Consider the following 24,882-nt stretch of genomic DNA (forward strand, 5'->3'; position numbering starts at 1 on the left):
AGGGGGAGGGGAGCACGCCTCCCTGTCTGACTCAGGGATTCAGTCTCTCCTACAGTCCGCTGGCTGCCCCTCTCTCCTGCGTCTCCCTGGTCCCGCTCACCCCCCGCAGTCCGGCACATTCCGCGCTGTGCGCGCAGCTTCACCTTCCCCGCAGTCTGGGACGCCAAGCGTAGCCAGGCACGAAGGATTCTGGGAAATGGGCCAAGGTTCCAAGTTTTGCGCTGATGGGGCTTTTGAATGATTTCTCCTGGTTCAGGAGGATCCCACAAGCGCGTTTATGGAGACATACAAATCTGCGCTTAGGGTAGAGCCGCAAAATTAAACGCTATAATACTGTGTGCGTAATCTATTGCTGATGCAGCACAGGAGGAGCAGGTCGTATGTCTTCTTTATGTTGTGCTGCAGTGCATGTTGTGTGTCTACAGCTGCTGTTGGACTCCACACCAGCCACTGAGGGTGATGACGAAGACCGGTACGACTGAAATATCGTCTTTGCCCCGAAGCTGATTAATTTCCCTTGGGAGCATTAAACTGTGCGCTGGATAATGATCCGTTCATGGGTCCTGATCCCGAACCTTCGGCTAGTGACCCACAGGGCTTGGTGTCCATTCTGGACTCCTTTCCCTTCACTACGGAGCCACTGTAGCAGCAGTGGAGAGCCGGGCTTGTAAACTGAAGGTCGCAGTTCAATTCCCAGGTAGAACACTGCCAATGTACCCTTGAGCAAGGCACTTAAATTGCTTCAATATATATATAAATGGATATGTTGTAAAAAAAATGCAGAAGTTGTCCAAGTCGCTACAGCTACCAGTCTCCTTGGCATTCCCTGCTGAATATACATGAAGACACTCGAAGGAGTAATGAAGCAGAGGAATAATGAATGGGATGTTCTCAGCAAGCCTCTTCCATGGAAATGAGAGGCTGAAAATAACGTCACATTGCACTCATCACTTCTGCGGTGAGGAGGGGGGGAGGGTTAAAAACCACTGCAGCTATCATGGTGCCTAATTTGCAAATCAAAACATTGGAGAAACCCTGACTATTAGGCAGAAAGCCTGGAGCCTGCTATCATAAAGATGAGAAAAGGCTCTTGTGGCTCAGGAGAAATGAGCTCAGGAGAATGTCTGGGAAAAGTTCCTGCTGAATTTGGCAATGTGGGTCTGAGAACCGCTGAAGGAGCCTCTGAGTAATTTAAACAACTTCAGTTCAAACTCAAGTAAGCATTCATCTGAATTTTTATCATTTGGTTGTGCGTGTGAGGGGAGCAGCGAGAGGCTGCCTCTCCCTGGACTCCCCCGCAGTGATCCTTCGCTGATGAGCAGACTATCCGCAGAGACAGAGCTGAATAAACAATGAAGCCCCGACCCCCCGCCTCCTCCCTCCCCTGGCCCAGGAGGTGGAGTGCGGGTCGTTGGGAGGGGGGCGAGGGGCACAATGCCATTAACCCGGCCCGGATGCTCTCTTGCAGTGAGGGCAAACGCGGGGCCTCGTGTCCCTGGTGCTGCCATTGCTGACAGCCTCTCGCGGGAAAGGCAACGTTGGCAAAACCAACCTCCGATTAATTATTCAGCATCTTCTGCTGTTCCGAGGGACTCAGAGGCCAAGGCGATGCTGCCTTTGTCTGAAACGAGCGTGCCGTTCCAGCGTGCCCTGACACACACAGCAGGAGGTGTGTGTGTGTTTGTGTGTGTGCGCGCACCCATAGATTAAGAGAATTCACAAAAACATACTTTAAACAACAACAGTAATGAGTTGTATTTTCATTGGTGTGCATGGCCAAAGAGGTACATTTTCATCGCTTCTGGCCATAGCATGTATCGAATCCACATGAAGCTTGAAGTTATCAGGCCCATTATCAAAACATACCTCTTTATTCTAGTCTTTTCTTAGAAACTACCTCCCTGTTGCATATTTGTGTAAGTGAGCAGGAATGGGATTGTGCGCCAATATAATTCTGGCACTCTTATTCTTTTAACTTTTGAACTGCTTTCTCTCGTTTAATATAAATTTTCCACTGAAATTTTATTTTTTTTTAAAAGAAGAACACAAGAAATTTTACACACTGTACATCAAACGTGCGCTGGGTTGTGACTTAACACCAGAGACATGGTCTGAGCAGGCAGGAGGCGAGGACGCAAATCGCTGACTATAGACGGATACCAAAATTGCAATAAGCTGCACAAAAAGTGCAGTGCTCTGCTTGACCTTGCCTGACACACCCCAGCAGTGGCTCGCCTCCCACTTCGGCACACACCACACGAGTCATGAAACTGCCAAACGGCAGTCAGGCGTGTCCAGATCCAGGACAGAAATAGCACTTCACCAGTGCGATGGCTCGCAACACGCCACGCGCCGGCCGGAAAGTAGAGCCCTTCCAATCTCCTCTTAGAATAAATCTGGTAACTGAACAGCTTGCAGCAGTACACGGTATCCAAAATCGTGTCGGATTAACGTCAGTCAGGCATTTGTAAGTAAACTCTGTGAATGCGAATTGATATACATCTTATTTAAAATTATTATTTAAAAACGCTTACAGACAAAATTTGTACAGCCTCAAAGCAGAAATGGTAAATAATGGAGAAATGTTAGGAGGCTGTTGGCGGGCGCACGGGAGGTCGGCTCCGTTTGGCCCTTTGGGAATCCTGGCTCTAGAGGTCCCCAAACCATTCAGACTCCCACTGGAACATCTTCAGGAACCGCAGAGCCGGGCTTGGCCAAAGCAACATTTCCTTTCTGATTAAAGGGCAGCGCAGCTGAACCAAAGGGAATCAAACACCCTCCCTCACCCCTTCACATTTTATCCAGGCCATCGGTGTGACATTTGAGTTTCTGTCCCTCGGCTGGTGGGCCTGAAGACCAGAATGGGGTGCATTCCGACTCATTTAAAGCAATTTTCACACTGGAGTGAGGTATCGCCCTTCCCATTTGTCCCATTAGAGGCACGACAAGAACGAACAGAAAATCTATAGCAATATTCGTCATTAATATTCTAGTTGTGTGGGCTTACAATGTTCTTTTTTTTCCTGCAATCACGTGGGTTAACAGCTGTACTCAGTGACAGTGAGAATTTCCAACTGAGAATTTCCATCTCCTGAGAGTAGCTCTTTGTTTCGTCTTCATGTTATGTCACAATTCACAGCCTATGTGTAACTGTCAGTGGATGTGCTGCATGACTGGTTGAACAAGAGGCAATTCGCTGCAGTCTTCATTAGCGTAACCTAATTTTGCGTCTTTGTCAGGTGCGAACCTCAAATAAACACCACTGGACAGCAGTCTGTCCTTGCTGCCTGCCTGCAAGGCTGCAGTTGCTGCGTCAGCTCAGGCCGCCCTCTGACGACCATTCCCAGGCCAGTTGACCAGCCTGAGCCACTACGCAGCCCTCTGGACCCCTGAGCCGAGGCTTTTGGGAATGCGTTCCGGTGAAATCCGGCGCAGGAAAGCTCCCTGACCGTTACGCTCTCCGCCCAACGCGGGGCCGGTCGGAAGCTGTCGCGCTTGTTTTCCGATTTCCGAGTCTTAGCTGCGCGGCTAATCCGTTGCACGCTTCGGGCCGTGCGCATCGCTCAGCTCCGATTTGCCTCATTACTGCTGCATCGGTCTTAATCCACTGGACATGAATGGGAAGTGAACCTTAGCGCAGAGTCACAGGCTTTCGCTAGCTATCTCACCAGAGCGGGAGTTTTCAATTTGCCCACGTTATCTTAACTCGCGGTCATTAGGCTGTGTAAATTTCTCACAGATGTGTCCCTCGTCTCCTGTTGCAGCTGGCAAATGGCAGCGTCCATTTTGTGGAGAAGCTGAATTTTCTGACCGCGATCTTCCCAAAAAAATAAAAAATAAAAATAAAGACACGTGTGGGGGGGGTCGAACGCTCGCGAATGTTGATTTATATTCGCCAGTCGCTGCCGAAGCAAGCATTTACACGTTCCGGGCCACACTAAGGAATCGAGCAAGAATGAGAGGAATCCGAAGCGAGTGCCCAGAGCAACACGAGGCCAACTGATGTTTAATAATCCTCGTAGCTTTCCTGTGGTTCAGGTGCCCAGGTCAAACAATGGCCCGGTAAATTCTCTGCGCACAGGGTGGGGGCCTCGGGGCTCTCTCTGCCAGTCTGCCTACCTCAGTGCTCACGGCGACAACTACAAGCCTCAAAGCCCCACTGTTGATTAATCCCTGGAAAACAGCTGGTGCAACAAGGGGGCGGCACCTAGGGCCAGAGTGCTTATTGAGCTCTGAGCGGGAAAAAAAAAAGGATCTGGGGCAATGGATTTAAAGGTGCAGCCTTCGCTGAGGCGGAGAGACCACAGATGCAGGCCCCACAGCCCACAGGCTCCCGGCGTGTTCTCTGAGGGCTTCTCTTCTATCGGTTTACATTAGCAGCGTTAAGCCTTCTCCCAGTCGTGCTGACCGACAGACCTCCCGACTTTGCAGCTATCTGCAAACACCGAAGAAGAGCTGCCCGCTCTTCCATTCCAAATCCAGCCGTTCAGCACGGAGCAGACAGAGGCTTAAAAACATGAGGTGCGACTGAAGGGAATTTAAACAAAATCACTCCATTTAGGTGGCAAAATTGCTGTCATTACATGCCATAATGGCGCCCATAATGATGACAGACTGAACGTTGACTTGGAAAATTTTTTCTCATTAATCACGTCCTGCGCCTTGCCTTTCAAGAGTGTAATTACGGCCTGCTTTACCCTGCTTAGCGCGAGCGTCAGGCGGAGTGCATGTGTCGAACGTGGAGCTTATTAAACCGCTCGCTCTTCATCGCTTCAAAATGTCGCTGCTTAAATGGTCGCAGAAAGGGTCGATGTGGGTCAGACAAGAGAAGCGCTAACGTAGCGCTTTCTTCACAGTCACCTCCTTTTCAAAAGAAACAGACGCACAGAGGCTGGAAAGTTTGAGTCCAGCAACGGATGTTAGACGTAGAAGGCAGTGCTGCAGTCAGCTGTTCTTGCCCGCATGGGTAACCACAGAACGAAGCCACAGTGGTAAAGACGCATTATCTTTCTGCCATTTTGTTCCACTCGAGCGTTCTACTTTCCATAAAATCTTTTCACTCGGTCTTCAGCCTATTCTAACGTTCGAGACCACGACACAGCAGCAATGTGCTCCCGCTTCCATCACGTCTACCTCAAGCCATCATTCTTCCTTTCGACAAGGACTTGGCTCTGAGACACACTGAGAAGATAAGCATAACTAATGGCTTGAGGGCGCAACCTCTCCATCACAATAACGGAAAGCCACTGAAAATATTAAGAGCAGGCATCACTCAAACCACCATCCTGCCCACCTAACCCAACAAAACTTGGCTGTAATATAGGGTTCCATTAGAGCTTAGCGGCAAATCAAAACTCCCGTACAACTAGTCTTTTTGGCCTTTTTTTTTTAAACTATTTTTAGATAGGCCCTTCTTTTGGACATAAAAGTTCAATCACTCTTCAATTAAGTTATTATAACTTTCATGATTGAGTAGATTCGTTTGGGTCCCAGAAGATAGATAAGCAGAGAAACAATTCCTGAAGTCAATCAGAACTTAAACAATACCCCTAGATGCTGCTTACAGACAGGTTGTCTGCAATGACTGACAGTGAATTGCTAACAGGCAAAGTACATCGTCCTTGAAAGTAGAGGTTTTTGACAAAGAAAGCGTTCACATACCTGGAAGTCCTGATCATCAATGGCGAACCTCTCTCTTAAATTACGGAAGACAAGAGGACAATATTCCTTGAACTTAAAATGGCTTGGCATGTTTTCCCTATAAAACAAGAACAAATTATATTGAAATATAAATAGGCCAAAATGCAATGTTTATAATTAACACATGCAATATATTACAGAATCACACTGATGCATCCTTAGCTGTTTAAAATTCAAGCTTTCTTCTGACATTACATTTACAGAGGTCAGGAACATTTGTCAAAATTTGTCTTGAGTTTCAATGAAAAATGAATTCAAATCAGCATTTTTTTCATTCACAAACACAGTTTGGTGAATTCAGCAATCACTAAATGAACTTGCTAATGAAGTGAGTTTGTCAAGAAAAACTGCATTCACAAGTGGATCAGCTATGGACGAATGTTGACTGAATCATAGGCAATGTCTGTGAATATTCAGGGTTTTGGGGAACGAGACCTAAACCTCGATTCTCGTAGCAAACACACCAATGATCATAAAAGCACGCTGAGCTTAAGAGACAAGCTTACGTTCGTTCAATGTATAAAGATGACTCAGATACAAGAACCTAATTATAGCCTAACGTTAGTGGCATTATCAGTAGCAACATTAACTTAGATTACATTAGCAACAGTTTTAATAGTGGACAGCAATGTTAAAAACTAAACCAGATATTTCAAGATTTCATTCAGGAGACTGTGGAAGGCATCCAGCTTTTTCAGTCAAGTCACACATTCATCTCATTAAAGATGTAATACCTGCTACCTGTACAGTGCACAGAGTGTGAATGTACTGTTAAAATTCATTCTGTTATTCAGGCATGCTAATTTATGATTGCCTTGCCACCTCAAAACAGGGCCTTGCATACCTTCAACAGATCTCAGCTTTCTGTTTCCAAAACATTTATATGTGGGGTAAGAGGCATACCAATGACAGGCATACCGGTGACATCATCATTTGCATACAGATATGGTCAAATGAGTTGGTTGTTCAACTGTAACCAACTGAATTAGAAGGCCACAATTGGTGCAGTATACAATTAATACATTACAAAAAACCAAATCTACAGCTAACAAATTTATCTGTGGTATGTGAAGGACTACACTACTAACAAAATTAACCTTCACAACTGTGCAGACAAGTTCCACGCATACTAAGACTGAAATAGAGTCACCGAGGCAAAGTTTACTGCCCAAAGGCGAAACGCCAGCAACCGTCCAGGATTACAAACCACAACCGGAGTAATTCGCCCAGAGCGCAGGCCAACCCCGCTGCCTACCACTCAGCAGAAACGGCGGTTTGCGAGATCTAAAACGATCCAATCAAATATCTGCACAATTTCACGGGCTGCTGAGTAAACATGCCACGTTTAAGTGCATTTCCGAGGCACTCACTTATTGAAGAGGTGGTTGTCGACCTTGATCTTCGAGTAGGCCTTGAAGTCGTCAGGCATCAGCATGATTGGGATCTGAACGTGGCTGAGCTCATTAATCTGCGGGGAGAAAGACCAGGACTGCCGTTACCGGGGGATGCACACAATAGCACTCGGCACGGTTAGCGCTAATCCCAAACGTTCCTGTTTTTTTACACATATGCGAGTTTCAAGGGCACGGAAAGGTTGCGTGCTCCTCTCAGGGTTTTTTAACCCCACATACAAATCAAAAGGCCGCTGCAATAACCTGTATTTCTTCCCACACTGGTGCGTCTTACATAAAAAAGAAAAAGAAAAAACAATGTCGTAAAACATAACAGCCCCAACAAAAAAAACTGACTTGGCTCCAAAGAGGATGGTATAAGTGCAGTACAAAGTGGTTACTGAAAATGCCCAATCAATTATGAAAACGACATCACCCTGATGCCAGATGTTTCCTGGTTAGTCCAGGGTACCCCTGCAAGACTGCACTCCGTTTACACAGTAGCCTATATGTAGCCTAATTCATGTGAAGCAGGCTAGACAGGTCTCTCTATTTTATCATTTAATTTTCATGCTTTGTTTATGACATTGATCAGATGAAAGCATACACTCCATTACTTCAACTGAGTAAAAGCTCTAGTTTCAATTCCAGCCTGTTATTAACAACATGTCTTAGCCTCAATTCTGAATTGATTGTGAAGAAGGTGCCCTATATTGACATAGTACGAAATTATAAGATTATAACAGATGCTTTTTAATCTGTGTGGCACATTGTTAAACCTTCATTCAGTTAAGGCCAGTTTACAATATGTACAAACATTGTTTGGCAGACACATTAAATCTACCAACATAATGCCAAAATGAATAGCCTACAAAAGACTCTCAAAATCACATACTGCAGAAATAGTTTATGTTACGTATGCTAAGAATAGGACATAATGCATATAATTCATACAGTATCTTTGTGTGATTTAGACAATAAAAGGCAGTAAAGATGACAGGCCACCAGATCAGATTGCATCAAAAGCTGTGTACTTTAATTTACTGCAGCTAGCCTATATAAAGAAGTAGGCTACCTTTACACTACAGGTGTAGGTCCTTTGTCACTTTATATAGGCCTACCAATAAAGCACTTTTAACAACTCAATGATTTATTACTTCAAAACCAGATCTACAAGTTCACTGTCAGCCATTCAGCATTTTCTAACTAAAATCTGAGTTCACATTAAATATGACTCATACATCCAAAAATTATGTTACATAATTTTTCAGAATTCATTCAATTATAATGTTCACCTGCATCAGGGAGGCGTTTTCTACCAAAGTTTTTGTAACCCTGTAATGAAGCAGAACCCAAGGCATGCTTAAAGACTTAGCTGTACCATAACTGGACAGGGTCTGGTGTAAGCAAAAGCAGATCTCTTACTACTATGACACACTGGAAACATTGGTGACTGTATGAGGGGTGCATTCTGGGATGTCAGACAGTGATGTGCCTCAGGGTACCAGCACCTACACATCTGACACAATGACTTTCCCTGATTTCCCAGCACACTCTTACATAATACCTATAGTTCACTTTGTTTCTCTTTTCCTTCACAATGCCCTTAGAATATAGCTACTAATTGACCAAAATGAAGCTGAACACTGCAGTTCACTCTGGTCTGTCCGGATATACAAACACATGCATTGGGCTATCCTTGGTAGATTGCTTTTTTTAGTTGCTTGCATAGCAATAAAGTGACAATGTTGCCAAAAGTTGTATGTAACTTGGTGTTTTTATGAGAACTCTCATTTATTGACAACAGGTAAGGTTTAAGCCCCTGTTCTGTAGATAACCATTTTACAGGGTAATACTTTACCCGTGGAAAGATAAGTTGGGAAGAAGTTGGAGATGGTACCACAAACTGCCCCTAACATCTTTGGTCAATGCCCTGTTCTGTTTCCCACAAGCCGAGGGAGAGTTTTCAAAGTAAAACAAGTGAACAAGCCCAACTGTCATAATCAGTCCATCGACCAGCCGGCTACAGACCGAACTCAGACGCAAATCTCTCTCATGTACAGAAGAAATAGTAAGTGTGTAAGCTAGATTTCACAACACAACTACATGGAGTAGGCTGTACTTCAATGAAGAGAGTATGTTAATACTTAGATGGTAGTCATCGAAGTATTAAAATTTGATGACTACCAAGCTGGTTTGCTAGCACAACTATTCTTGGCTAAAGCTGCAGGAAACTGAGTTTGCAGTTAGCAGGTAGCAGTTATTGACTACAACCATTAGCCAAGAGAAATCATTTAATGAGCAAAGTTTTGTTACGGTCAAGCTTAGTCTTTAAGCCAAAATTTAACACGCTATCAGGTGAAATGAATGACAATGATGTTCAGTACTGTGAAAATCTACATTCAGAAAAAAAGCAATATTTTCACTTAAGTTCTTACTTGATATTCATACTAATAATGTTCCCAGTCAGTAGGGCCCAAACATCCAAAGCAAACACAGTGCAGGTCTAGTCATCAGGTTTTGGTATGCTAATAAACTAGAGCAATAATAATAAGATTGATGTTAAAGTGTTCCTAATACAATGTAAACAGAATACCCAGCCAAGCATTTTCATTAAAAAAGCATGCTGAAAGGAAATAGAGGCGAGGTCATTTTTTTTGCTATATGCATCTGAATATGCCTAAGAAATGAACAGCCGGAAGACCTGAACAACTCTAGCTGTGAGAGACATGATTTGCTTCCACTATATGTCGTAGCAGATAGGCTATAATGCAGGTTTTGCAGCATCTTTATGTGAATTTGCCACTTTACCAAACATTTTCCCACCAGTACCCACCAGACTGCATATATACATATCTATAACTCACACTGTTGGACAGCAGTATTGTTGTTGGTAATTGAATAACATGTGGCAAAGCGAGGTCTACTATCAGCGTGAAAGCTAATCCACTTCCAGTTACTCTAAAACACAAAGGCCTCCTGCCACGAAACCTCATAACGCATCCTTACCCTTTAATGGCAAACAGCCACTTGCTACAGGACAGAACATCTCCCATATCAAAACCACACTAATAAACAGCGCGACAAAACATGACAGCCCTTAGCATCAACATCCTCGGAAACAGAAATACATGCATCTCGTCCCGGGGAACAGGACGGCCGCTGAACTCTGGAATGAAACCGAACTCGTGACGGATGATGAAAATAAGCACTCCGTCCGACACCGGACTGAGCTCCGCAGACGCTCAGACTTTCCAAACGGGCAGCAGAAAGAAAAAAGAAAAAAAGAAGAAGAGAAAAAGGATTGCACGGTGCAGCCGTAATCATGCACTCAGTGTTTATGTAGCGGAAAAAAGAGTCGGATGATAAATGCGGCGGTTGAAATCTCACGTGGAACACGTCAGATGGGTTCCAGCTGCCATTTCGGGCACGGTCCACGCCTCGCGCACACGGAGGTGTGTCAAGCCCGCTGTTGCTTTCTGAGAGGCCTACAAACCTCACAGAACAATGAAGGAATCCCTGACCATCAGATTTCGAGTTACTTCTACTGAAACTATCGATTGTACACCTATGCAAAACCTTTCAAAGCGGGAAAGAAAAATGAGGGGTTCCACTCCTGCCATGTGACCTTTCTTGAAGGGCATCAATACCAGCGCTAGTTCTACACTGCATCAGTGCAGTAGATGTGTCGTGTATGGATGACCCTCCTGTAGGATACGGCCTTCAGATCCGTGTGGGGATGGAGGCTGTTGAGTCAGCAGAGCACCGGGTAACAGATGTGTGTGAATGCTATAAATCACTGCATGTGTACGCAACGCAAGCACACGTACACCCACTCTCTCTCTCTCTCACACACACACACACACACACACGTACACCCACTCTCTCTCTCTCACACACACACACACACTCTCTCTCACACACACACACACACACACGTACACCCACTCTCTCTCACACACACACACACACACACACACACACACACACACACACACACACACACACACACACGTACACCCACTCTCTCTCTCTCTCTCTCTCTCACACACACACACACACACACGTACATCCACTCTCTCTCACACACACATACACACACTCTCACATTTGAGGAAGAGCAGGAGTGGGAGCTGTATTAAGGCTTTAAAGCGTAAAGCCCAATTTTCTGTGCCGTCTGTGTGTGAAATGCACTCAGACTGGCCGTGACTGAGACTGAAGGTCAGAGCGGGTCTGGCTGTGCCTCACTCCGCAGCGCTCCATTAGGGAGCCAGCAGCGTCGCAGGTAATGGAAAACACACGGCTCGGGTTAGCGGGGCGCTTTTAGAAGGGGGGGGGAGGAGGCTGTTTTAGGGGGGGGGGTGCCGAATCGACCGGTCACGGCGTGACCTCTAAGCGTGGCATAGCACCTGACATTGAGCATGACTTCGTTTTGGGGAGGAACGCTCCCTTTGTGACACAAAACTGCTTCCGCAAGACTCTAATGCGTCTAATCTCTCCTTATTCTCCATCTGCCGTACAGAAGAGGCGTCCATGCGCTGCTGCTGTTTAAATGGCACGCACCGTGGGATTTCACCCTAATCCTCGGTGCCCCCGAATCTTCCGTCGAGTCTTCCCGCCATCTCGATGACGCTTTCCCTTCGGTCACGCCTCTCGTGTCCCGCGGACGCCTGCGGCAACGTGTTTGCGACGGATTCTATTTCTGTGCCCCTTCCCGTGGATTCCCATCTGTTTCTGCGTCATTTGGGGCTCTGCGAAAACCAGCCTTCAGGTGAACAGACCCCTCTGTCCAGTGCATGCCGGAGAATTAATGCGGGCTTTCCCCCTCCTTCTCTCCAAGAACGGAACGAGCTGCTCGGGTGAGGAATCGTTATCGTCTCCACATTTAAACGTACAGCCTCCCGTCGCCGACGATATTGCCTCGGCAAATCTTCACGGCGGCTGTCGCCGGGAACGACGAGGGAAAGGCATTAAAGTGTAAACAAATGGCGGGCGTCGCATTTCTGCGGTGGTTATCGAATATGCTTTCAACATTCTCTACCTCGACGAAGAACGTTATCTTGTCATAAACACAGATAACATGACGCAACTACTTATACACCTTAGTTTACATTCCATTACCCTTTTCAAAATGCTTGTAGTGGTCCTATGTGATTTGCTATTTACTATCGCATAAGCCTAAAGCTCAGGTGTGAAGAATGTTCATTTGTTTTCATCAGGACCTAATTAGTTCCAGCAGTACACAGTACTTCAATAACAAACACCCACAAAACATTTCAGATTAGTATCCAAGGAAATTAAAACCAAATCAAGACAAACGAGCAGACAAAATAACACAAATCATAATGCCTGAGATAACACATCAAAACAGCAAAAATTAATTTGAAAGAAATAGTGGGGAAAAACAGATTAGTTATAGCGGGAATGTAAGCAGCGACTTCATCACAGGTTTCTTATTTAATACCATCATGTTAAAATAACTAATCCTATTTTTTTTTTTTCTAAGACCCATATAAACCCTCTGAACTAAGCTGTTCTCTGACTCACTGCTGCAGCAAAAACTATTTCAATCAAGACGGACTACATGTCTTGGAGTTTTTCTCATTTACGCTAAAACCTTAATACCCATAGTGAGCTACAGCAACCTTATCCGGTACACACCAATAACAATTGGTTACAGAACCGTTATAGCAGTAGAGTTTAATCTAGGCTTTGGCACCTGTGGTTATTGGAAGACATTTGTAACTGAGCTTTCGGGGTCTATAGCAAAGCCATTCAGGAAAACCAACATGTACTGGCTATACTTAAGCACTGGCAGCCTGGGGTTTCCCACCCCAGCCTGAGAGGCTTGACCTCTGATTCTCATCAGGCAGTGCAGCGGGCAGCCCCCTGGCTTAAGGACCTCCACGGCAAGTCTCTGAAATTGGTTTCTTTCAGGCACCCGTCCATACATTAAGAGCCTCTCTTCCCTCCTCCCGCTGTATGTGGCGAGCTCCGGGAGAGCGAGCGCTCCGAGGGCCGGGATAATCCTTGAAGAAAGAGCCGGAGTGGCCTTTGTCAGACCTCCTCGAACCCTTAATTAACCTCCGCGACAGGAGTTATCATTAGTCGCAGACGTGGCATTCATGTGCCCCTCGCGCTAAGAGAGCGCTCCCATTCAACCGCTCCAATTTCTGCCAGACACAAACTGCCAGTTGCTGGACAGGTTCATTTCCCCTCCCACGGGCGCAGCGGCGCAGCCGTAAGTACGCCGCATTAGAATCAACTCGGCTCTTGTCATCCTAAAGGCCACTACTATTTTCTTCCCCCCCACACAAAAAAAAAAAAGAGACCCAAAGCAAAATAGCCTACATTGTCCAATCTGCCCCTACTCGCCTGCTTTCGTTCAGCCAGTGAGCCTGACGTAAATTAGCTCCAGGTACTTTCCCCGGGGGAGAATGCTTTTCCCAAAGTGCTCATTAGGTAGGAGGTGGAGGTAATTCACTAGAGGACAGATGAACTATTATAGGACGCTTATAATGGCCGGCGAGCGCCTGAACAGCTGGGGAACAAATTAAATACTACACACAGACAAACAGTGAGAAGAACATGGATTCCCTTTATTTCATGTTTCCTTGCATACTGAAAAAGTGAGCAACAACACATTAATATAGGCAACATTAAGGTAAGAAAGGTAACATGTTTTCTGCTCAGATGAACTCTCCAATGTGCGGTCTGGCCGATCCCCAAAGCACTTCACCCATCACCCCCTTTTTCCCCGCAAAGGTCTTTGCAGTCACATCTCAGGCAGCAGCTTGTGGTGCTCTGCATGGCCACAGTGTTGATAGTGTCAACCAGAGTAAAAGTAGGACCAGCTGACACACTGCAGGACACTGATTGGTTGAGGATAAAAGACTGTTCTGAGGAAACACGCAAGTTTATTGGTGTACCCTACTCTGAATTTTTGGCTGCACTGCAACAGCGGGCTAGCCCTATAAACGCAAATTTCTGTGACTGAGTGAGTGATGAAGTTACACCATTGGTTGGCCGAGTTATGAAGTTACACCATTGGTCGGCCGGATGAAGTGTGTTAGCTCCAGCCATATACTAGGTTTTGACCTGGTCTTGTTTTTCAGTTTCCAAGTCCATCGCATTACAGAGGCTTTTTGTGGAAAGTCATGTATTGTGTAATCTTATATTGATAAATTTTAATGACTTCTGCTTCTCCACAGAGCTAGACTGTTCTAAGCTTTTCCAGGTGTCAAGGGGTTTTCCAATTCTACACTCAAACTTAAAACATATAAAGAATAGCCCATCTGATATCAGAGAGCCCGCAGTGTCATTACATACCAAAGCCACATAAACACTCATAAATCGTTCATAAAAAAATTATTAAACCCACTGCCATTTTTTCAAATAAAAACAAATCCTGCGCGAATGCTTCTAAGCGGTCACCGGAGTTCAATTTTGTTGTTGACTGTGCCAAAGAGTGAATATAATCATAAACTCTAATTTACTAATTATTAAACTTGAAACCCGCCAGTTGCATCAGTATTCCAAGCCTGCTGCTCTCTGCAGTCCTCGGGCTGGTGCAGATGAAGAATAACTCGAAATGCACGTATTGCTGTGAAAACTGAATCGATTTAATCTTCACTCGGAGGAAGAGGTCACAAAATATGGATTTCTTAAGCCCTTGAAAGCACATGTACTGAAAGGACGCAAAACAAGCGAGAGTGACAAAAATATTAGTCGACACACAGAGGTACCGACGGGCAAAGAGCATTTAATCTGACCGTGTAAATACACTGGCCCACGTTAAACTGCGAAATACCTATCCCACAAAGCTTGTTTAACTAAATGGAAAAAAACAGATATACTGTGCATTATTTATTTCTATTTTCCATTATTGATCTAAAATGAGCACTAAACCTGTCCATCAAATCGGTCCTCATCCATCGCTGTACAATTTAATCCAGCAGAAATACCCATCGTGCCTGTGTGCAAACAGCATGATTTGGTCACAGCAGCGTTAGCACGTTTAGCATGCGATGTCGAGGACGATGATAAATTCAGTCTCGTGGCAGAGCTGGGTCAGGGACAGCATCCTCCCTGTACTCTCACTGACAAAGGTGCCGAAAACGTACAGCGCGATCGATAAAAACAAACTCCTGTGCTAAAATAGGGTGTAGCCCCCAGGCTCTGTTGGATTTCACTTGAAAAATAATAGCCTAGTATTTATTTGTAAAATACCAGTATGTTCATTTGTAAAATAATAGTGTGTTCATCTGCAGTATAATAGTGTGTTCCTTGTAATAAAATATTGTGTTCACTTGTAATACAATAGTGTGTTGACTTGTAATACAACAGTGTGTTCACTTGTAATAGAACGGTGTGTTCATTTGTAATGTAGCCTAATGCCAGCATAAGCATCATAATTTGCAATATTTCACAATAATAAAACAGAATTGGGTTATATATATCAGCAATATATTAGCATTGGACTATATTCATTTGTTAAAAATGTAATAACGCAGATGTACTGAACTCACTTGCAAAACATGAATACAGTACTAAATGTAGATTACCCTTGCAACTGTAATGCAGACCACATATGAAAGTGACACTGCTCCGTGTGTGAGGGCAGTAAAGTGCATTTCTGCTGGTGCAGCCGTGCATTTGAGCTTCCGTTCTCAGAGCTGTGGCGGGGCAGTGGTGCAGCAGGGCTCTGTGTGTGAGGGGTGTGAGGGGTGCGTACGGACGAGGCGAGTCGCGGCTTGGCGGCCCAGCGAAACGCGGCGCTAAATCACAGGAGTTTAACGGCCCGTGGAGGCGGCGCTTTCATCTGCAGGGAGCACCGCGGCGGACGCGTCCGCACACGCACACGCACGCACGGGTGCGCCTAGGGAGTCCAGCCCCGGCCGGACCAGCCCCAGGGAGGCGCAGGCACACAGATGCGTACCGACACGTACTCGGGAACGAACAGAGCATGTGCACCAGCATGTGCATGCCAGCGTGCAGACCGAGCCACAGAGAAAATAGCCACTGAATGGTGCAACCCCCCGTGGACGCACGCACACAGACACGCATGCACACACACACAAACCACACACACATGCACACACACAACCCCTCATCCCCTCACGTGTGCGCACACACACACACACACACCGAGGGTGACTCATGAGTTTTGGAATCCCCCGCTTCCCTTTCTGCAGTCTGGCCGCAGGCATCGATGATGTCACAGTGGAGACGTCGGGCCCAGCAGGGCCGCAGCACAAGCTGCAGCTGCTGCAGCACGGAGGGCAGCATGCTCTGACCACGCCGGAACCCGCACCCTTCAGCAACGTTGCTAAAGCCTAAAGCCCTCAAAACTACCTATGGGGACAGCGTAACATGACCAAGCTAGCTACCAACCCCCCCCCACCCACAACTGTATAGGGTATTTGTTCAGTTCCCTCCCCTGAGTACAGTCTGCTCATTGGCTTAACCCTCCTGATCTACTGTCCAAATGGGTAACAAAGAGATGTGCGCCCACGTGCGTTCCCTGACGGATGCCTGGAGTGTGGCATTCGTCTGCAGTGAGCGCGGCCTTTTGGGAACGCCGCTGGGGCTGCTCTGCCCTCTCCCCCCTCTCTCCCACCTGAGCTCCGTGCTCAAGCCCATTATTCTCAGTGAAATGTTAGCGAGGGGAACAGTCCGCTGAAGTGAGGGAAGGGCAGCAGCGTGGCTTGTGGGTGCTAAAACCTCGCTCCGGTGCTCTCGCGTACTCAATCCTGCTCCGCTCTCAAACGCCCTCGGGAATCACACGGGCCGTACATGAGAGCCTACTGTGTGAGATACTCGAATGCCTAATAAAGCTGTGTACTAACAGTATGAATGAGGTTCCCATAATGTATTAGGGACTGACAGACCTGCATGCGTCCTGTAGTATTTCCTGAGACCTTTCCTGGAGCTCTTCTGCTAATAGGAACAGGGTTTCTACCAGCAAAGCCATTCGAAAAGCTCTCATGAAGTCCTTTCCTGAAGCTCTACTGCTAATAGGAACAGGGTTCTACCAGCAAAGCCATTTGAGCACTGATGATTTGGTAGTCACCGTTGAAAGAGAACAATTTTGAAAGTTTTTTGTTCAATACAATTTTTTATTCATAATTAATTTGCTGCGCTCGAAGCGTGAAACCACTGCACAAATCTATATGCCCCTAAAGATTGTGAAACACCAATAACTCCAGAGAGGCAGATGCCACATAACATAAATCAAAATGGCAGCAAGACGTGGGGCAGGCTTGAAATGAAGGTAGCGGATTCAGAATTAATCTGAGCTGGAAAGATTTCACTGGTCAGTTTTATTCTTTTACATTCTTAATCTTAAATGGTGTGCAAACAGTCGAGACAATGTGATCAGGACAGCAGGGAGAAATGAATGAGTCTGGACACACAAACACTGCTATGATGAGGATGAATGCTGTAAAATGAGTGGACATCTTTTCAGTATGTAAAAAAAAAGTGCATAATTATGCTGCCTGCAGCCTTGTAACATGTCCATTCTCTCTCAAATAGGTGCTCAGCTGGATGATATGCTCAGGAGAAACAACCTGAGAAGCTGTGCAATGGACTTCAAAGGACAATTTGATTCCTTTAGTGACAATGCATCAACTATTTACATGCACAATAAGCAACTCCACATGGCTCCTGTCAAGCCAAGTACAGGCCAGATTCATTCGTTATAAGTGCATGTGGAAATGGATCATTATGAATGCCCTTCAATAAAGATAACATAAACAGATTATAAGTCTCAAAATCCAGTTTGCACAAGGTGATCTTATCTTTTCAATTTAATTTTTCAACGGAGTACAGCACGATTAAGCCCCTGAACGAAACCTGAAGAGTTTGAATTCGCTGATTTTTCTCTCCATCTTTACCTTCTCCTCCCTAATGGTTCTTTGAATATGCCCCTTTTTCCACTTTGATTCGCGTCAGACGGTTCAATGCAAAAGAGCATTTCAAAGCTCCAATTCACAGTGAAAGTTGTTGCACAACAATTTCCTATTTATGTAGCCTACAGGCAATACAGTCAGTTTCTATCTGAGTTTCCCTTGTCTCAATTAGCAAAACTAGCACAGAGGGCTTCTATCTTCAATTTCACAGCAACCTCACGCGTGTCTCAGAATTGCGCTCCTCTCGTCTTTCAAGTTTCGCACCGCCGTTTCCTGTGGGTTTCCATGGCAGCCGTGTTGAGTTTTCCGATTCAAAAACAGCACGCTCATCCTCCTAGCGAAGCGGAAGTCTAGCTGAGGCGGCTGCTCACTCGTGATCAAACGAATTTAAACTTACACAGCACTAGAGCTCATTCTGTCTCTGAACTACTGCCAAACGACAGTAAAAAAGTGCTTGATCAAGGAAATCACCACACAAGACTGTTCACGGCCTAACAATTTAGACAGTTTTAAATCAATTTACAGCAGAAAGTGATAGGCTACTCTTAAAAGACTATATTACATTGAATTCATTGTAATATTAATCCCCAATCTCTCACGCTGAATGACAAACAGTGATGGAAACCCCTTTTTCTCTGATTAATCCGAGTGAAAGTGTTTAACTGAGCTCAGCAAAGTCATACAACAATAGCCAGACCGTAAATTAGAAATAAATTTTATTTTTTTTACAGTGGTTCAAATACTTCACTCAGCAATCTGCCTATGACTAAGCCACAACTTGCATCTGCCACAAAATCATGCTGCTTCTATACAGCCTACAATGAATTATTTTACGCTTGTAAATTACTATTCGTTTGAGAGCGCTGAGAATCTGGAACAGGCAGGTAACATGCTCTCAGCATTCTTCACAGCATTCACGGTCTTTAAGCGTGGACTCATGAAACGAGGAAATGCAACCCCCGCAAAACGCTGCAAAGCTCGCATTGTTTCAAAAGGTTATTGGTCGTACTTTGGGAGTGATAAAATGCAATAAATAATTTAGGCCTACATCCAAGTGCTAAGGTGTGCTTAGTGGAATCCCACTATTTGGGAGCATCCTCATAAAAGTTAACACTGTACCCATAAAAAAAGACCCCTGCATTCATCTCCTGAGATGTTCCAAAGATACGGCCAGCGCAATTCAAACTGAAAACCTACCCCCTAGTAAACTGAAATACTCAGAAGTGATTGGGCAATATGGAGTCACAGTGTAAGCATGTTGTAGGGTTAAATCTCAGGCCACTCAACTTACACTGATCCAGTAACCTGTTCAGCAGTATAAACTGATAAAGCATGCACTCTGTCACCTATAGAAGGCCTTCAGATGACAAAACATGACATGCAATGTCATGTGAATTGCATTTTATCACTAATAATCTGCTAAATTTAGCACTTCCATGAAAAAACTAGTCTAGGTTTATCTATGACTACGGCCCAGCGGTTCTAACATGTGGCAGCCAACCGAAGGTGAAGGTGAGCAAGGAAGCTACAAGCTAAAGGCTACTTGTTTGAGAGTATTCTTAGAATAACATATCCTGGAAAGTGTGACGAATCTTGCGTTTGCTTGGAGCGCGAGGAAGGCGAAGGCGGCTTGGGCCCACGTCGACATCGCTACCAGCTATTTCAAGGTCTCATGATGTCTTCCCATCTGAATGGGAGGTACCACCTGCACCACAGTGACATCATTCTCAGCTAACAGCTATTTTCATTTTTTATTTTCATAAGAACAAAAACTACATTTAAAAGGACAAGCATAGTCTCAGGCCAAACTATCTGTTTTTGAAAAGAAAGGATAAGAAGAAAAGGAAGGCTGTTCATTCGGCAGGAAAAGATATTTACCGGGCCGACACAAAAATCCTTCACCTGTCGAGTCTGCTTGAGCTTCAAGAGAACATTTTAAAAAAGGCCTTCTTGAAAACCTCAAATGGACTTAGGGGAACTTGCAGTTTTCCTCCTCAAAAATAAGAACAGCACAGTGTAGGGCCGTCCAATGAAGAAAACACTTAATGAATCATTTAAAATGGCACGGAAGGCTTGAATCTGGCAAAGGTCTGTGTTTGAAACGTAAACCCTGAGTAAGTGCATGGTCGTACGCATAAAACTCCCTCCCAGCAGTAGGCCCTCAGGGGCCTGATCGATAAACGTTTGGAGTGTCCGACGAACCTCGTCCTCCAGGCTCAGCTCCAAAAAACAACTCCTAAGTGTGTGTGCCCTTGAAGCGTCCTCCTGAACTCCAAGGCTGTGGACTTTTATTTAGCCAAACCAGAAGTCTAGGGTTTTCCACCCCTCAACAGTAAACTAGCATTCGTCATGCCATTTCCTAGCTTTCATCACTCTGCTCCCCTGTCTGAACGAGCGTCACCAGATCTGGACTGCCGCTCTTAGAGTGAGCAGGCGTATAAAAGGGCAGACGGATGGCGAATGTGTCACTCTGCCCAGAGCGTTAACAGTCCTGGTGACCATGACCACACGGCCTAACAGCATACTGAAATTCAGTCAAAGCTCCCAAAATATGAACTACAGGATGCACTAAGAACACACCAAGTGTCTTTGTTACAGTCAAATAAACACACGAGTCTAGGTCTTTTCAGAACACCAGTTTCAAAACACTCTCACACAGTTGGAGTGAACAGGCATTATACTACTGTACTGTAAGTTACTGCTGTTACACCCACACCATGGCAGGGAGCACAGTACCTGAGCCCTGTGCACTCCTCTATCAACCAGTGACCATTTTCCACAATGTAAGCCACACAGTACCACAGATGAGCTAACACCGACAGGAAAGAAGTCATATCTCTAGCACCAGCACCACTGGTGAGCTAGAATCGATTGAAGAAAAGACATACGGCCTATGAGAAGGCCTACGTCTAACTGAAAACAAGTTTTAGCTTGAGGGAAATTAGCATCCCAGGCTCTGCAGGTGGATGCATCATTTCACCAGTCCAGCATAGCCGTATTTTAAATCTTCCTCTTATATTCCAGACTTCAAATAGAAAGGTCACTGGCACATTGAAATCTTTTAATTACCGTTCATCTACTCGCCACCCAGCACACCTGTCGCCGTGGCGAGGAATCCTTATGGGTCTGAAGAGCCCCAGAAGTGGGGGAGAGTTGTAACATCATCATTGCGGCTGCCAAACCACATTGACATTCAAGGTTTCATGCCGGTTTTGAAGCCAATCCACTATGTGAAAATGAAACCGCACCACACATTTGCCTGGATTCTCTCGTATGCAAATTTCAGACGATGCAAGCTCTGCTAGCGCAGCTCTGTAAATATGAAGGGTGATGACAGGCCGCACATATACACCTCGTTACTCATCTGAAATAGGACATGCTACACCGTCTGCCTGGCGACAGGCGGAAAGGTCTTTATTGCCGCATGCATCAGTCAGACGTGTTCCAATCACGCGCGCATCAGTCAGACGTGTTCCAATCAGGCGCGCATCAGTCAGACGTGTTCCAATCACGCGCGCATCAGTCAGACGTGTTCCAATCACGCGCGCATCAGTCAGACGTGTTCCGGTTTCTCACTTTCTCGGACGGGCTCGTTAACAGCGGTGCCGGTTTAAGCGCGACCTCATCCCCAGCCTGTCTCTCGGCTTCCCTGCTCTTGGAAGGCGGGACCGCGGCGTGACGGGCGGCGTTCTCCGCAGCTGCGTGCCGAACGCTTTAACGAGGTTAAGCCCGTTTCTTTGCCGGGCCAGACACTGGAAAACCTCCGTACAACCAACAAAGTCTGTAAGAAGCACTTGGAGAATCCTGCTTTTTGAGAACGCTTAAGGAGGCCTGCATTTACGACAGACTCAAAGGCACGTCTAAATAACACCCCTCCGCCTTTCTGTTCCCTGCAATTTCCAATTATTCCAATCAGCGGATAAAGTGAATGACATGTCGCTGGTGTGATTACTGTGTTCCCGATTCAGGCAGCTGTCGGTGCTCTGGCACTGGGTCCCATTCCGTAATTACTGCTTTAAGTCCTGTCTTAATTAACAGGGCTTTATTGTGACACAGAAAGCTGCTCCGGAGGCCTTCGGTGCTAGTGAGCAGAACCCATGGTAACTTGCATCCATCTGTCAGCCCAGAGAGAGGGGGAGAGAGAGAGAGAGAGAGAGAGAGAGAGAGAGAGAGAGAGTGAGAGAGAGAGAGAGGAAGATAGGAAGATAGGGAGAGGGAAGGAGAGAGAGAGAAAGAGAGGGAGGGAGAGGAAAGAGGGGGAGAGGGAAGGAGAGAGGGAGAGGGAAGGAGAAAGGAGAGAGAGAAAGAGAGGGAGGGACAGAGGGAGGGAGAGAGGCAAGGAGAAAGAGAGTGATGAGGGACAGAGGGAAAGAGAGAGTGAGAGGAGGGAGAGAAAGAGAGAGAGAGAGAGATTCCACTAGATTCAGCAGAACAAATCACCGGTGGCATTTTCAGGACCTGCTGCTATTGATTTAAAGGGTGAGTCATGCCGCTGTGACTGATTGACGTTTCACCCGGACACCTCACTGCGGCTCGCAGGCCTGCCCGACTGCCTCGCTAGACGCAGAGGAGGAGGAGGAGGAGCTGGCCCATTGACATATCATGTCTGTTCGACCGCTGCCACATTCTCGCTGCTGGCTCCCGGCTATATTTAGGCCGTTATGTAATCATCTGCTCCGAGCCAGAGAAGGAGAGGGCGGGGAAGGAGCGCGAAACGAATGAGAAACAAAAAGACGGCACGAGCCTGGATGGGACACCCCTGAACTTTCACTTCCACCTCGATATCCCGGGCGCAAGCTTGTGACCGGATGCGCACGTACGATTCTCAACGGGACTGCGAGGTGCAGATGAAGTCAGCTCGTCTCCTAGATCGATGGTTGGGTAGTCACTTGGCTGCAGTCTCAGGGACAGGAAAGGAACGGGAGAGAGGTGGATGTTGGGTGCTCCACCATGAGGAAGCTCTGTGATTCGGCCAGCAAAGAGCTGAGCAGCAGGCTGTGACAAGCAGGCTGTGTTTTTGAGATATGTCATGGACAGATGGACAAACGGATGGATGGACAGACATCATTACATAACCTTCTTGGCGGAGGTAATTACAATAAAAAATATGTTTACAAACAACCTGACTTGTATTTAGAAGGCATCTACTACGCAGAGCTTACAAATCAGTTCGAGAACATGAATTAATTTCACGTTTGTATCACTTTTAGCACAAACGTCACTACATCTCAAATCCCCCATTTACATTCATGTACCGGAAATTAATTTTCTGCCCACGGCAGGGAATTAATTATTCAAAAGATATCCGCGAAACGACTAAGCTGACTACAGTCCTGCTTGCACAGGCATCTCACCTGCAGCTTTTGAGAACAGCATGGGCTCTGCACTAAAACACACTAAAACTGGCTAGCACGGATGCTAAAACTAGAGCATTCTGTTGGATTAAGCAATTCATGGTTTGTCAAACGCACACGGTTTCTCATGGCGAATCACTGGGCCTCCTGCTTAAATGAGAGATTGGCAAGACTTAGGGTCCACACTGACGAAGGCAAGCCGATGAAATGCGTCAGCAGTCTCTTAAATTATGCCAGATTAAATGGAGGCTTTTGCTTCGCAACATTAAAAATGGAGTGGCCTGGATTATCGGGCTTTTATCTTTGTCTTGAGTTTTCTTACCCCTCCGATTTCACAGCATCATTATCTGCAGCCTTTTCCCGGAGCAGTTTCGCAACATTTTAGAGCTCACTTTATAAAAGAGCATTTTTGTTGAGCCAACGGCTGTTTCCCTACTGCATCTGTGACTGTCTCGTTCGAAACGGTATGAGGGGGAAGTTTTATTGGTCATGGAGACACAATTTTTTCAAACCATGATAAGAACAGTGAAACCCAGCCGACGCCTAGTTTGGTGCAAGGTCACAACAGATGCGTCAAAAGCAGGGCCATCATCATACGTGCATGTGTCAGAGTCAGGTAATTGAAAATTTGGATTTTCGCTCCATTTGAACAGCCCTCTGGAGAATTCACAGTTGCCTTAATTTGGTTCTCCCCCACAGAAAACCAGCTGGGCCTACATAATCCTATTTAACTTGCCTATTTGATATTAGATATCCAGCCGACCTAAGAGCCAAAATAACATCAAATGTGCATGTCTTCGTGCCAGGAATACATGCCATTTTTAACAACAAACAAATTGGCTGTCAAGCTGTTCACAGCCGTAAGAGAGAAATTAATCTCTGACTGGGAATTATAAGAGTGCATAAATAAAAAATTGATAATGCTCTTCATTTTCAAGTTTCAACGTCATGTTAATTACCAGTGAAAAATTATGCTTCATGAATTTATACAGAAACAAGCACGTAGTCACAGTGAGTTTCTCATTAATCTAGACCAAATACCCAATCATCATTATCGGCTCCCCCACCAAATGTTTTAGGTGACTCTAAAATGCATTATATCAAAATTCCTTACTGTAAACAATATCGACAACATTTTTATTAAACTTCAACACTGGAAGATTCCCAATACACTCTGGAGAATCTTTATTAACATTGCTAGTGGCATCATAGCATAACACTTAGGCCTACAGTTTATGAACAGAATGTTATAGCTACATCGAAAAATAATAGAAAAACATTTACAAAATGTATTGTAAATATTGCATATGAATATTTAAATGTTCACACTTAAATATACTGTCTTTTTTAAACGAAAGTCACAGTCAAACATATCACGGCAAAGGAAAACTGCAGACTACAATAATAACGCTGCTCCCTTGCACATCACAAAATGGGAACATCAAGCCACTCTACATGAGAATGAGCTGCATTTTAAGATAGTTATGCAACAATAAAAACTATTAGCCTAGATTCCATCATGCT

The 24,882-nt window shown here is 45.5% G+C and overlaps 1 protein-coding gene across 3 annotated transcripts in view; it reads right to left on the reverse strand.

Annotated features, from left to right (window-relative positions):
- The window catches only part of pip4k2aa (phosphatidylinositol-5-phosphate 4-kinase, type II, alpha a), a 51,477-nt gene that overhangs the window by 14,812 nt on the left and 11,783 nt on the right, over window positions 1-24,882 (reverse strand). For all 3 annotated transcript variants that reach the window (XM_035413603.1, XM_035413602.1, XM_035413604.1), the window contains exons 2-3: window positions 7,071-7,168; window positions 5,662-5,758 (exon numbers count right to left, since the gene is read on the reverse strand). In XM_035413603.1, the coding sequence (XP_035269494.1) occupies window positions 5,662-5,758; window positions 7,071-7,168 (195 nt within the window). The remainder of the gene's footprint in view (window positions 1-5,661; window positions 5,759-7,070; window positions 7,169-24,882) is intronic.

Source organism: Anguilla anguilla, chromosome 4 (assembly GCF_013347855.1).
Source record: "Anguilla anguilla isolate fAngAng1 chromosome 4, fAngAng1.pri, whole genome shotgun sequence".
In the NCBI taxonomy this organism is placed as follows: domain Eukaryota; kingdom Metazoa; phylum Chordata; class Actinopteri; order Anguilliformes; family Anguillidae; genus Anguilla; species Anguilla anguilla.